The sequence below is a fragment of the Cynocephalus volans genome, chromosome 2 (genome assembly GCF_027409185.1).
Source record: "Cynocephalus volans isolate mCynVol1 chromosome 2, mCynVol1.pri, whole genome shotgun sequence".
Taxonomy (NCBI): domain Eukaryota; kingdom Metazoa; phylum Chordata; class Mammalia; order Dermoptera; family Cynocephalidae; genus Cynocephalus; species Cynocephalus volans.
In genome coordinates this window covers 209,079,003-209,092,726 of record NC_084461.1, presented here as the reverse complement: position 1 = coordinate 209,092,726, position 13,724 = coordinate 209,079,003, and the positions used below count along the sequence as shown (strand labels likewise).

The window sequence follows — 13,724 nt, the reverse complement described above, 5'->3', positions numbered from 1 at the left end:
AACACCTCTAAGGAAAAGCAGGCTGTTTGCATCGTGGTAAAATGGGAACTGGAGAAGCCCTGCCGAGGGGTTGTAACGGGATGACACAACAGGGCTGCCGCGCGGGCATTAGGAGGAGATAGTCACACCCAAACACCCAAGCCGTGGCCAGAGACGAGAACTTAGGGGCGTCTCTCCCGCCCACCTAGCGGACTGGGCTCCCCGCTTTCCCGAGGCTTCCTTCAAACGGACCGCTCAGGCCTTTGCCTGTGAACTTAAAGCAACCCCCACCCTCTTCCCTCACACACCCTGCTGGCTGCCACGTGCTCTCTCTGCCTGACTCCTGGTCCTGCCTCACGTGACCTGGGGACGGAGACTGCCCTCCTGATTCCATGCCCAGGACATGGAAGTGAGAATCTTCAACTTGTTTCCTGTGGAGGTGGTGGATTCAATTCGCGCATCTGTCTAACGAACCAGGGGCTTAGGACCCGGGGAGAACACAGTGGGGCTCCCAGTGCCAGAGCCATGGTCAGGCAGGTATAAACTAGGCCGGGTCAGACAAGAGCCACAGGGCATCTGCCAGTATAGACAGGTTTCCCCTGTGACAGAGCTGCCCTCGTCACAGGTCAGACAACTACATATTAGGCCGTCCACCAGGTAAAAGAAGTAGCCGTGATACCTCATCCATTTCCAGCTCTGCTTCGCTTCCCGTTAGGGCAGGTGGCAGCCGCTCTGGCACTGGAAGCCCAGTTTAGCTGGGGGCTCTCAAAACAGACATGGGGGGACTCCCATCATCCTTGTCCCAGCTACACAGGGATGCTCAGACTTCTGCAAGGCCGCTCCTGGGCAGATACCCCACCCCCGCAGAGGGAGACCCAGGGCTGTGCTTCCTGGCCTGTGAGGGCCTTGGCAGAACCGCTCCTGTGGCCCTCAGGTCAGCCTGGGCCCACTCGTGTGTCCTGGTCTCTCCTCATCGTGGGCAGAGCTCCCCGGTATGGACACGTCATTGTGTGCTTTGCCAGCATCTGTCGATAGGCACGGGGGTTGATTCTCGTTGTCCGCTGTTATGAACAAAGCAGCCATGAGCACTCTTGCAAAGAGAAGCTGCCCCCAGGAAGGGTCCTAAGTTAGCATCAAGGGGACTGGAGAGCACTGCTGACCCTGGAGCGGCACACCACCTTCTGTGAAGGGCAGCTTGGATCAGCCAAGGCTCTTCCTGAGCAGAGAAACCCGTGGCCCTGCAGGTGAGGCCACAGGGACTGTAACCTGCTCTTCCTGTGTTGCCCACCCTGGAACAAGCCAGGGACGCTGGCCAGCACCTTTCCAGCAGGAGGGGCCCCACAGTGCTGCCAGATGGCCTTCTATGAGGCACACCTAGTCCTCACAGGTGCACACTGGATGCTATGGCAGACCCAGACCTGGTGGCCTCCCCCTGGCCAGGTCAGGAGTTTGAAGAAGGACTCAGCTCCAGGAATGTGACCAGGATGAATCAGAGGCTTTGGAAACCTGAGGTTCTTCTGCAAGCCGGTGACTGAAGCTGGGGACCTTGTCTCTTATGTTGTGGGGGGCTCAAGACTGGTCAAATCCATAGCAATCTGCAATTCCCCAGGGACCACTGATGCAAAGGCCAGCCTGTGCACAGCCACATGGCCCTGCCATGTCTGCTGGGGAGGGGGTTAGGAGACCTAGAGGGCTGGCTGGGACCCCAGTGCTCTGGTAAAGTTGGTTCCACATTGTCCAGGGCTCGGCTGAGAGAAGAAAGGGGCTGGGCCATCAGCTTTCCGCATGGCGCCTGCAATCCTTCGGGAGCTGGGGATCTGTGGGACCCAGTCTGCCGTACCCACCCAGACCTGGGCACATGGCCCTGCCATGCACTGGGGAGCAAGGGCCATGTCAGGCACAGGGCTCATGAGGCTGTCCCCACCTGACTCCGCTCCGGTACTCAGTGACATGAGCTCAATACCATATGGCCCTGGGGGGCAGCTCAGACCTGGGCTCCTGGGCAGCTGCCTATGACCTGCCTTGCTGTGTCTTCACCTTAAAAAGCCAGGGCCAGGGATGTGTCCCTGCCAACAATACCCCTTTATCATCTCTAGGTAAGACGCTGGCAGCCAGCAAGCCACAGCTCCCCTCGGACCTCTGGCACAGTGCATTCTGCATTCAGCAAACTTGCCGCTAGCTCGCAGCATCCTGTGCTTGTCTGGAGCGCCTGCCTCACAGCTGTCAGCTCTAACCCAGCTTTATAAATACAGCAATGAGGCCGATGATGACGGGCATAAATGAGGGACAGAGGCCTCCCACCCTTGGCAGAAACACGGGTCCTGGCCCGATTCCAGAGGCTCTCAGGGCTGCAGGGCCAGCACCCAGACACCTGGGGATGGAGCTGAGGCGGGGCAGACATGCTGCTATAGAAGAGGCTCAGGCCAGGCTGCAGAGGGTGTTCAGGGTGATTGGTGAAGCGTGCCCCTCCCTCAGGGCCACTCTTCCCCCATGTGTGTTCACAGCTTTGCTTCGATGGGGATTCTTTGCTCTTGGGCATCAGCAAGGCTAGGCCCACACTGCCATTGCTTTCTGGTCCAGTCACCAGGACAGTCCACTCTGCCTGGACATCCCGGAAACGGCTACAGAAGCTTTGCTGGAGGTCATGGAGGTATGTGACACATGCAAGACCCCAGCATGGGCAGGACAAGCAGAGTCACCTTCCAAAATAACCACCCTGCAACCATGTACCTACTGTCCATGGCTGCATTAGCTAATGGGCATCCCAGGCAGAGATGAAATGACCTGTCTTCCAAGCAAGGCGACTGAAGCTGTGTCTAAGGCCTGGTGCTCAGTCCTGGTGGCAGCTGCGGCCGTAGCCCCAGGTGTGCCACCTCCTCGGGGAGCCGTGGCCGTGCTGCAGTTTGACATCTTGAACCAACCTGCACAAACTCAGTCATCTCTGGACCCTCAAGGGCCAGGTGCAGGCTGTGTGTGCCCGCCACTGTCGGGGGGACATCAGAATCTTACACCTGTGACAGCCTGTGATGAGCACTCAGAACGTGCCTCCTTCGGCGGCTCCCTTGGCATCTGACAAGGTCCCTGCAGCCTAAACTAAGGTCACTCCTTCTCCTTGACATTTTAGTGATGTGAAAATCTCTCCCTATGTGTCCCCCAGCATCCTGGTGGCCAGCTACAGGACACTCGAGGAGAATCCACATGGTCCCCCCAAAGGTTCTGGACAACTGGCAGCCACCCTTGAGCAATGGACCCAGTGGGGCCAGGCCAGTGCCTGAGCTTGGAGGGCCCTGACCTTGGGCACGGGGCCAGGGACTTCCCAGTTTGGTGGCAGCAGTCCCCACTGTAATTTCTGACCTACAGAGAAGGGCAATCACAGAGCTTGTCAAGGACGCTGCGCCCCCCCCCCCCCCAACTTTATTCCTCACTGTGCAGTGAGAGTTGCTTCCCTGGACCCTCCCGCAGAGGGTGAGCCGGTCTCCCATGACACACCCCTTGCTCGTTCCAATCCCCCGAGCCCTCGTATGCTTCCGCTCCCGTATCCCAAGGTGGGTCGGGCATCATCCCTCACTCAGCGCAGCCACCTTCTGGTCCATTTTTTATCCACTCACCCACCAGCCCGAATGCCAGAGGCCATCTTTCCCCTCGGGCTGCTCAGGGGCCCTGTTTCCATAGACTGGCCTGATCCGTTTCATACTCCTTCCACCTGGATCTCACATCCTTCAGGGCCGCTCCCACACGTTTTCCAGATCTCTGTCTACACAAACTGGAAATGCTGTGCCACTCTGCTGGAGTGTAGCGCTCTTCATGGGTCACTATTCTACCAGGGCCTGCTGGGACTTGGGCCTAGTTCCAAGACCAGAAGCATGGGGGGGGGACCCAAGCCAGCATCTCTCGGGTGATGCTGGTCAAGGAAGTTGACCTCCTTGGGCAGCCACGGGATCTCTCCCGGTAACGATGTGCTACGTGGGGGTTTGAGGGCCCAGCTTCTCTGGGATCTGTCCACAGGCTCCATCCCCACTTTTAGGGTTCAGCTCCGTCTCAGTCGATAACCAGCATTAGGAGAAGATGCCCCATCAGCTTGGGTACACGGCCTGTACTGGATGCTAACTCCAAGTTTCTATTGCATTGCTGCCCTTTAGGCTGCTTCATGTGTGTGGACGTGACTGTGACCTGTGGCCTTGGTCACTGCAAAGGGCCTGTGTCTGCCTCACTTAATGCTCCCGTGCTTTTTGCCCAGAACTCACTTTCATGGCCTTCCTTTCATCTCATCCATGGGGTGGGCGTGTCCTTCCCTGATCCTGCATGTGGCCTGGCCCTGTGCCCCACCAGCTCTTTCTGCCCCAAGCCACCTTTCCATCCCTCATGGAACCTTTTTCTGCCTCTCTTTCCAGGGAGCTCAGCAACATCCTTTTCCTGATTCTGGGCTTGGTCCTTGCGTAAGGAGCTCCTGGCCGCCCCTGGGGTGGGAGCCATGTGGACATTGCAGGCAGCCACATTTGGGGCCAACTCATTCAACGGCAGGGTGAGGGTGGCCCTGTCCTGTGGGGGATCTGAAGCCTTTGACCCTAAGTGCGGGTAACAGGGGATGCCTCCTTGGAGTTCCCACCTTGAGCCTGCAGGTTTGCATGGAAAATTTATTGTGAAATACCCTCAGGTGGACAATACTGCCAGACCCAAGCCAATGTCTCTCACCCAGGCCACACATGCCCAGGCACCTGGCTGGTGGCCAGCGTCACTGTTGTACAAATGATACATTTCGCAAAACAAAAAGCCACCTCGTGAAGAAAGCGAGGACTCCATGGTCCTTGGACAAGGATCTGCTGGTTCTCAGGGGCTGCGAGGGGCAGTTTCCATACGACCAGGTCAAGGATGGGGTCTGGTGCACATAAGCGGGTCACGTGTGTGGGTAGAGCGACCAGACGCTGATGCGCTGATCTCCAGACCCCGTGGCCAGCAAGCCGTCAGCAGCAAAGGCCACACAGTGTACGGTGGCATTGTGGAAGGCCAGCACGGCCAGTGGCTTCATTGTCCGCCAGTGAAACACACGGACACGATGGTCCCAGCCTGCAGTGGCCAAGATCTTGCGGTCTGGCCGGATCGTGACATCAGAGATCCCAGGATTGGTGAGTTCGTGAGTTCGGCACACCTGCAAGAGGAACAGCAGCAGGGAGAAGTGTTAGCCTGCTGCTTAGGCCTTCGCAGAGGTGTCTGCCCACAGGTGTCTGCAGCCGGAATGGGAAAGATGCAGGCCCCATGACGGCTACACATTCCTGCCCAGCTGACCTCCTCCTAGGAGCTCCTTTGTCCTTGGCCGACCCCTCAAGCCATGAAAGAGGACTTCAGTCCCCCTTAGAGTGGTCTGAGGCCCCACCAAGCTATTCCTCCAGGGCCTGCTCTGACCGACTCCCTCCTCCATTAGAACACAGCCCTTGGCAGACAGTGGGGCTGGGTCCTGGGGCCCCTCACCACAGGGGTACACTGCACCCAAACACTTAATGAGAGGCAACCTTTCCCGCATGCTGGTGGCATAAAGTTGGCATTTCTCCTGGAGAAACCCCAAAGCTTCAGGGGTATGAGAAATGCAAACTCCATCTTTAGCAAAACCAGGAGGTAAGTGAAACCCCAAAAAGCGGAAGGGGGTTGAGGACCACCATGAATAGTGACCTATAGGGTATGGGCACAATACAGGAGACAGCACTGGGGGTGGCTGGAAGGGCCCAGTGTACCTCACTGGCTGGGTCTGAGAGGGGTAGGGCTCTCGCACAAGCCAAGGAGTGACACAGGTATGTTCTATTTGCGTGGAGCTGTTGGGGTGCTGGCCTCTCTCTGGGAACTGAGTGCCTCCTGCCCTGACCCCTCCCTGACACGTGCTTCTGCTGTGAGCAGGGAGCTCCCAGCAGAATCAGAGCTGCCTTTGTGGTTACAGCAGTTCTCGGTTACACAGGACTGTCCTGTGTGTTGCAGGGCACGTGGCATCTCTGTCCCCACACACTAAATAACAGAGGCACTTTGCCATCATCATGACAACCAACAAGGGCCATTTCCTCCCACTGAGCCTGTGTATGGCCTGGCCCTGTGCACCACGAACTCTTAACAGCACCTCATTTCCAAATGCCTCCTAATGGGGCCATACCACCCTGAGATGAGAATCACTCATCTCTACAGAGACAATACGTGGAAATTGTCACCAAGCAATTTTGCCATAAATCAACAAAATGAGAGAAAACTTAATGAATTGAGTTACTTCTATAAATTATCTCTGTGAGATGACAACCCAAAGCAGCAAAACACCACGAGGAAACCTGAACTAGTTTCCTGAACTCAGGAATCAAGTGGAAGAACAAACTCAAAGAAATGAAGGCGGATCAAAAACAGCAGAAGGAGACTCTTAACAAGACAGTAGGGACACAGAGGCCAGGAAGGATAAACAGTGAGCAAAATGAGAGGGAAACCAAGAGTTAAAAAGGACTGAAGAGAAAATAACAGAGATGGAAGACAGGCAGAGGTGCTCTGATGCTCACTGATCTAGAAAAGCAATTTCAGTGTCTAGAAATCAAAGCCTTATGATCTAAGTCCAAAGAAAAGCCAACGTTAAGATACACTCTAATAAAATTATTGGACTTAATAGCTAAAAAAGTCCTCTTGGTAGCCAAACAAAAAGATCATATTGATTATGAAGGTAAAGACTCGGCTGTCCTCAGCATGTTCCATGGCCACATCTGTGCCAACAGACAGCGGTGATGCCTACAAAGGCTGAAAAGGAAAGTGTGGCCCAATAATTTTATATGCAGCCAAACCGTCAGTGCAAAGACAACAGACAAACATTTTTGAACATGAAAGAACTCAAAGAATATTGCTCCCATAAACTCCTCTTGAAGGACTAGAAGATTAACACTAGTCTTATAGGAGATAACTGGACAAATGTAGCACATGGTCTGGCAGAGAGCACTGAATCTACTTACCTGTAGGATTAGGTCTAAAACAATATAGGGATTATGGCTATAGACCTGGTTACATAACTAACACAAATATGGGAGGATGCTGAGAGAGATGGGACGTTGGTTAAGTTCACTGATTTGCTCATCTTTTGTCATTTGGGGCCAAAGACACAATAGTCAGCCTCACACTTGAGAGATCATGTGCCACCCCACCAATAGTAATGACAAAACCAGAGATATTTCCTTATGCTGCTGGGGCATTTGGGAGGCTCACTTTGTCAGCTGCCATTCTCCACCTGTTGTCCAGTGTCTGTAAACAGTTGCCTTGTATATTTTGTCCAGTTTTACGGTTGTTTACAGAAAAGGACTAGTCTGGTACCAGTTACTCTATTGTAGCCACTTTCCTATTCTTGCTTTATGAATGATAAGCCTGTTTATTTGCTGAACTGCCTGCTAGAATAAAAGTAAACACTCTTCAGAGCAAAATATCAGAATTCCGTCTCCATCATGTATCATTTACAATGTTCAGCACACAAACAAAAACAAACAAAAAACCAGACACGCAAAGAAGCAGGAATATGAGTACACTCCAAAAAGTTCATGAAAAAATAAATTAAAAGATAATACAAATCTTTCCATGAACTTTTTGAAGTACCCTCAGATATGACCCATAGTCAAGGAAAAACTAATAGAAACTGACCCCCAAATAGCTTAGATGTTGAATACATCAAATAAAGACTTTAAAGAATCTATTTAATTATATTCTAAAAGTTAAAGGAAAATTCACTGAAATAATTACAAAAAAAAAAAATTGTCTTGATAAGTGAGCAAATAGGAACTATTAGCAGAAAAATAGAAATTATTTAAAAAGAACCATAATAGAAAATATAGAACTCAATATAAAAGCTCAGTAACTGAAATTAAAAATGTATAGAATAGGATGAACAGCAGATTGGAAATTATTTTTTAAAAAGTCACAAATCCTCGTACTGGCCAGCCACAAAAAAAATAAAATAAAATAAAATGTCGATGAACTAGAGGACAGATCAATGGACATTATCTAACATGAAGAAGAGAGAGAGCAAAAAAAATAAAGAAAAAATAAACAGAGCTTCAGGGACCTAAGGATGACAGCAAACTGTTGAACTTATTGAAGGTGCAGGAGGAGGAAGGAGGAAGGAGCAAGTAAAAGTGGTTAAAAAAATATTGACGAAATAATGGCTAAAAACTTCCCAATTTGGAGGCTGGCCGGTTATCAGCTGGTTAGAGCACAGTGTTGTAACATGAAGGTCACACGAGGGTTCGGATCCTCGTACCCTCCAGCTGCTAAAAAATAAAAACAAAAATCTTTCCAATTTTAATGAAAAATACCAATTTATAGCCAAAAGCTTAGCAAAACTCAATTAGGATAAGAAAAAAAAAAAAAAATACAACTAAACACACGATAGACAAACTACTGAAAACCACAGATAAAAAGAAAATCTTGAACACAGCCATGAGAAAGGACACATTATATGCATGGCAGGAATGATAAGAAGATATCATGTTCCTCATCAGAAACAATGCGACATCTTTAAAGAGCCTGCAGAAAAACAAAACAAAACTATCATCCCTAAATTTTATAGTCAGGATTCTTTACAAAGGAGGGTGAAATAAAGACATTTTTCAGATAAACAAGCTACAGAATTTTTTTGCCAGCAGAACTGCACGGAAAAAAACAAAGCTAACGGATATTCTTCCAGCTAAGGGGAAATAATACCAGATGGAAACTCAGATCTATGCGAACAGCACCAGAAACGGCCAATGCACAAGTAAGTATAAAACACTATGTTTTTTCTTGTTTCTTGTAAGTTTTTAAAAAACAATTGATGATTTAGAGCAAAACTAACACTGGAAGGTGAAATGTATAATGTGTGCAGGAGTCAAATACACCACAACGGTAGCAGAAAGGTCGGGAGGGCTGAGTTGCTGGACTTGTACTAGTGCAAGGCTGCCACGTTTGTGAGGTGGGGGTGGGCGACACTGACCCTAAGCAGATGTCAGGAAGGAGCACACTGTCGGCCACGAGCAACCACTCAAGGAAAAAAGGACAAGAGGCAGAGCTAGAGGAAATGAAATGCAATACTGAAAAATAAATATGGTCGTGTGTCACGTAATGATATTTCATTCAACGATGTGCCACATGTGTGCCGGTGGTCCCATAAGACTATCCCATGGCTGTCCCATGCAGCCTAGGTGTGCGGTTGGCTGTGCTGTGCAGGTTTGTGTAAGTGCACTCCATGATGTTCGGACAATGAGGAAATCGCCTCATGATGCATTTCTCAGAACATGTCCCCGTCATTAAGGAACGCATCACTGTATTTGTTTAACACAAAAGAAGTCAGGAAAAGGGCAAAAGAGGGTCAAAAACAGAAGTGACAAGTGAAAAATAAATATCAAGATTGTCAGAAAGGATCAAAAAGCAGGACAACTATGTGCTGTCTACAAAAGATGCTTTTTAAGTATAAAGAGATCAAGAGAGACTGAAAGTAAAAGCGCAGAGAAAGACGTAGCGTGCAAAGAGCAGACCTCAGAAAGCTGATGCCGCTATTTAGTGTCAGACAAAGCCGACTTCAAGACAAAGAACAATTCAAGAGACAAAGGAGGGCATTACATAACGGGAAAAGGCCAGTCACCAGGATGAGGTGACCGCCTGCAACACTTACACACCTAACAACAGAGCTTCAAAACTCATGAAGCAAGACAGGCAGGACTAAAGGGAGAAACAGGCACATTCACAGTCACAGTTGGAGGTTTTAAGACCCCTCTCATGGTAATCAACCAGTCTTAAGCTGGTAGAAAACCAGACAAAAAAACCAGTAAGGATACTGAAGACTGAAAAAACTGCAGCCTACCTCAAAAGACCTGTGAGGCTGACGGGACACGCCGTCCAGCAAGTGCAGAACACACGTGCATGTGGTATGCTCCCGAGACACGCCGTGTGCTGGGCCGAGCCCAAGCCTCAATAAACTTCTAAACCCTGAAACTGTACAGGATATGTTCACTGACAACAGAATTAAACTAGATTAACGATATCTACAAAATCAACAAAAATTTGGAAATTAAATACTATATACTTCTAAGGAACCTGTGGATCAAAGAAGAAATCACAAGGGAAAAGAGGAAATATTTTGAACTGAATTGAAACAAAGAGACATTACATCACAGTGTGTGGGACAGACCCACAACAGAAGGTGACTAGGCTGGGAGCTGACTCCTGAACAGCTCGGCGGAGGAGCAGAACCCAGAGCCTTGGGCCCCCAGCCCCTGCCTTCCAGACTCCCACACTCAGAGGCCCCCAGCACTGGCTGCCAAGACACCCCACTAAAGACACCCCACTCTAACGACGGCCTTGAGGGCTTGAGATGTAGCAATGCCTGGGCAGTGTTCACATACAAAATGCAACACTCGTCAAGACCCTCCTCCATAAGAGATACAGCTACATCTGAAGGGCCAGGGAGGTTGATGGTAAAAGGATTAAAAATAAATAAAAGCTATAAAAGGAAGTATTAATATGGCTTGAGCCATATTAATTGTTGGCAAAATGGGGTTTGAGGCCAAAGTCCTTTCCAGAGATAACGAGGGTGACTAATGAAAAGGCCCAATTCACCAGGAAAATTGTCATTTTAAGGTTGCATGTTCCCATGCCAAACTCAAAAGGCATAAAGCAAAAATGGACAGGACCCCAGGGAAAGTCAATAAGATGCGCCACAGCGTCCAGGACCCCGTCTCGCACACACTCGGCCGACACACCTGGCCCGGCGTGACACGCACAGCTGTGCGGCTAACAGCAAGGAGCACTTTCTTTCCAGGCACATGTGGAACACTTATGAGCACTGGACGGGCCCTCCACATTTCAGAGAACTGATATCACTCAGACCTTGTTCTCTGACCACAACGTAATTAAGTTAGAAATTGAAAACTAAAAGATAACTGCGGGGGGGGGGGGGTAGGGGGTAGAATCAAACATTTGGAAACATAAAAACACTCTAATCAGCTCAGCAGCCAGAGAACAAATAAAAACGGAGGCCGCCTGGAAGTGAGGGATGACGAAGACAATGACATCTCACAATGTGGACCCCAGCTTGAGGGTCGCCAGTAGAGACACACGGGCCACTCCTGGATGGGCAGGGAAGGCTGAGAAGCGATGGTTACGCACCCAGCTCAAGCGAGAGAGACAGACCCAGCCCAGAGAGCACGGGAGGAAGGGAGAGAAAGATGAGACCAGAAACGATGAAACAAAAAACAAAGATTTTCAAGAAGCAGCAAAGATAAGACCGAGCAGGAAAAAAAAGGAGTCGGACTGTGAATATTTACAGAAATCTACAAAATCATTACAAACATCTAAAAAAAAGTCTATTGGGGAAATAAATATCTTAAAGACTTTTATACCTACAAATGCCCAGAAAAATGCAATTTCCCCTCAAATCAGGAAACTTATTAGTCCACAAAGAAAACTGAACCTTCCCCACAGAGAAAATACAGGCAAGACTGACTCACGGCCACTCAAGAAACAGATCCCCCTGCCCACGCTTATCTGGTGACCAGAAGAGCAGGGGACACCTGCCTCCTGATTCTGGGGTTCCTGCCACCTCGATATCATCTGCAGAGCCAGGAGACTGGAGAGGGGAGGCACAGGGCAGTCTGTGGCCCTAACATCTCCAAGTGAACCCAGGAGAGTGAGAAGACACAGTATGTAGCAGACTATTTTAGGACTATTTGGTTGTTTTAATGTTAAAAAAAAAAAACAAAACCACCAACAATCTAATTCACTAAGTTAACAGATTCAAGAAGAAAAGCCATATGAGTCTAACAGATGCAGTCAAAGCATTTGGTAACATCCAACACCCTTCATGATCCAGGTTCTTTCCCCATGAGGAGTAGAAGGAAGCCCACCTGAGGACCACCTGCTGCAAATGCAGTACCCCCGCCCCCTTCCAACTCAGCCCAGTTCAGGACACCTCTGCCCGGCTTCCACACGGCAGGTTCTGGGTTCACGATGACCAGTGCAATTGGCCCCCCTCCACATACCTTGTCCCCAGCCCCCTCGATGCCCTATCTCATGGCCAAGGCTCTCTGCCAGCCCGACCTCCTGCCCTTCTAGAGGCTTCTCCATCGCCCAGGTCCACCAATTCACATACCTACTGATGCCCTTAGCCCACCGGTCCTGACCCCCTCTCACGGCCCCTCCTTTCCCCCACTGTCCACTGCAATCAGCATGGTCTCCACATGGCCTGGGTGCCCTGTCCGCCTGACCTGGCTCTGAGGGTCTCCATGTGTTTCTGGCCTGTGCTTGCTCACGAGCAGCTGAACGTGCTGTCAAACACGATTCTCATGACCATGAGTCCAGGAGGGTGTAGTGCCCAGCCACGGGGGCCGCATCCCCTTCCTCTCCACGTGGCTCCACACACAAGCTGCCCTCGACTGCCCTTGGGAGTATCCTCATGACCCTGCCATGAGGCCACCAAGACCGGCACATGCTGGGACAGGGCAGTGGCAGTGGGATGCCTCCATACATCTGTGTATGTACGCGAGGCACAAACCTGCCTGCACCTGCAGACCCAGCAGCCTGTCCTCTGACTCTCAGGGACCAGACACTGTCAGTCCTAGAGGGGGACTGGCAGCTGGGAATGAGGACGGGAGGCTGACTTGACACCACGTCATCCTTTTCTCTACTGTGACCTTTGCCCTGAGTCAGTGATAGAGGCAAACTGGGCACTGAGCAGTGGTAGAGGGGACCCTAGGCACCGAGCAGTGAGAGAGGGGACCCTGGGCGCCGAGCAGTGGTACAGGGGAACCTGGGCTCCGAGCAGAGGTAGAGGGAGGGGACCCTGGGCGCCAAGCAGTGGCAGAGGGGAACTTGGGCACTGAGCAGTGGGCCTCACTGGAACCCACTCAGGGCCCTGCCTCAGAGTCACTGCCCTGGTATTCCCTCTTTACAGGGATTTGCTAAGTGTGTGTTTCCAAGGGAGGAAAGAGCTGCTTTTAAACCTGCACCTTCCTGCTGAAAACCCAGGGCCCAAGGCAAGCAGGAAAGGCTCTCAGTAGGGAGCCCTGAACCGTGGTCTTTGCAGGCAGAAGGTGAGTAAGCACCCTCCATGCCCGCTTCTTCACCTGTGAGGGGCTGAGATGCCCAGCTCCTGCCCAGTAGCTCCTGCCCACAGGGACAGGAATGACTCCACACCCACCTTAGCCACTCCTAGAAACAGGTGATGGCATTAAGGCAGAGACAGCTGGCACAAGGGAAATGCAGAAGCCTGGGTGGGGACCTAAATTGGAGAAAGCCCAATGCCTGTCCTGGGGCCCACGTTCCCAAGGAAGAAGAAGACCTGTCCTGCCACTGTGGTGACACAGGTGAGGAGGCCAGAGCCCTGTACTACTGTGTTCCTGATGTGGATGGCGGGTTGGGCTGTGCCCACAATCCTGTGACAATCCTTCTCTCCCGTTACAACGCATGTGGAAACTGGCTGTGGGAAAGCTGGCCCTGCGCTTCCATCTCCTCCTCGCTGCCCCAGGCAGAGCCGGAGAGAGAGTGGGTAGCGGCCACCGGTGCTATGCAGATGGGACCGCAGCCGGGGACTCCTGGCTGAGCACAGAGACACAGCTGGTCCACTCCCCAGCCCAGGGCCGACTGGGGTGGGGGAGCCTCGTTATTGCTTAAGGACCTAAAAATACTGCTGGCTGTAAATCAGTCCCTGCTTCAAGGCTCATGGGCCCTGCCCCAAGAGTGGGAGGAAAGGAGCCTGCACACCACCTGTATCTAACAAC

General features: G+C 51.2%; 1 protein-coding gene across 6 annotated transcripts in view; it reads right to left on the bottom strand.

Moving 5' to 3' along the window:
- Positions 1–4,599: 4,599 nt before the first annotated feature.
- GNB1L (G protein subunit beta 1 like) overlaps positions 4,600–13,724 on the bottom strand; it is a 59,101-nt gene continuing 49,976 nt past the window's right edge. For all 6 annotated transcript variants that reach the window (XM_063086478.1, XM_063086483.1, XM_063086482.1 and 3 more), the window contains one exon: positions 4,600–5,125. In XM_063086478.1, coding sequence (XP_062942548.1) covers positions 4,874–5,125 — 252 coding nt within the window. In that variant the 3' untranslated portion in view covers positions 4,600–4,873. The remainder of the gene's footprint in view (positions 5,126–13,724) is intronic.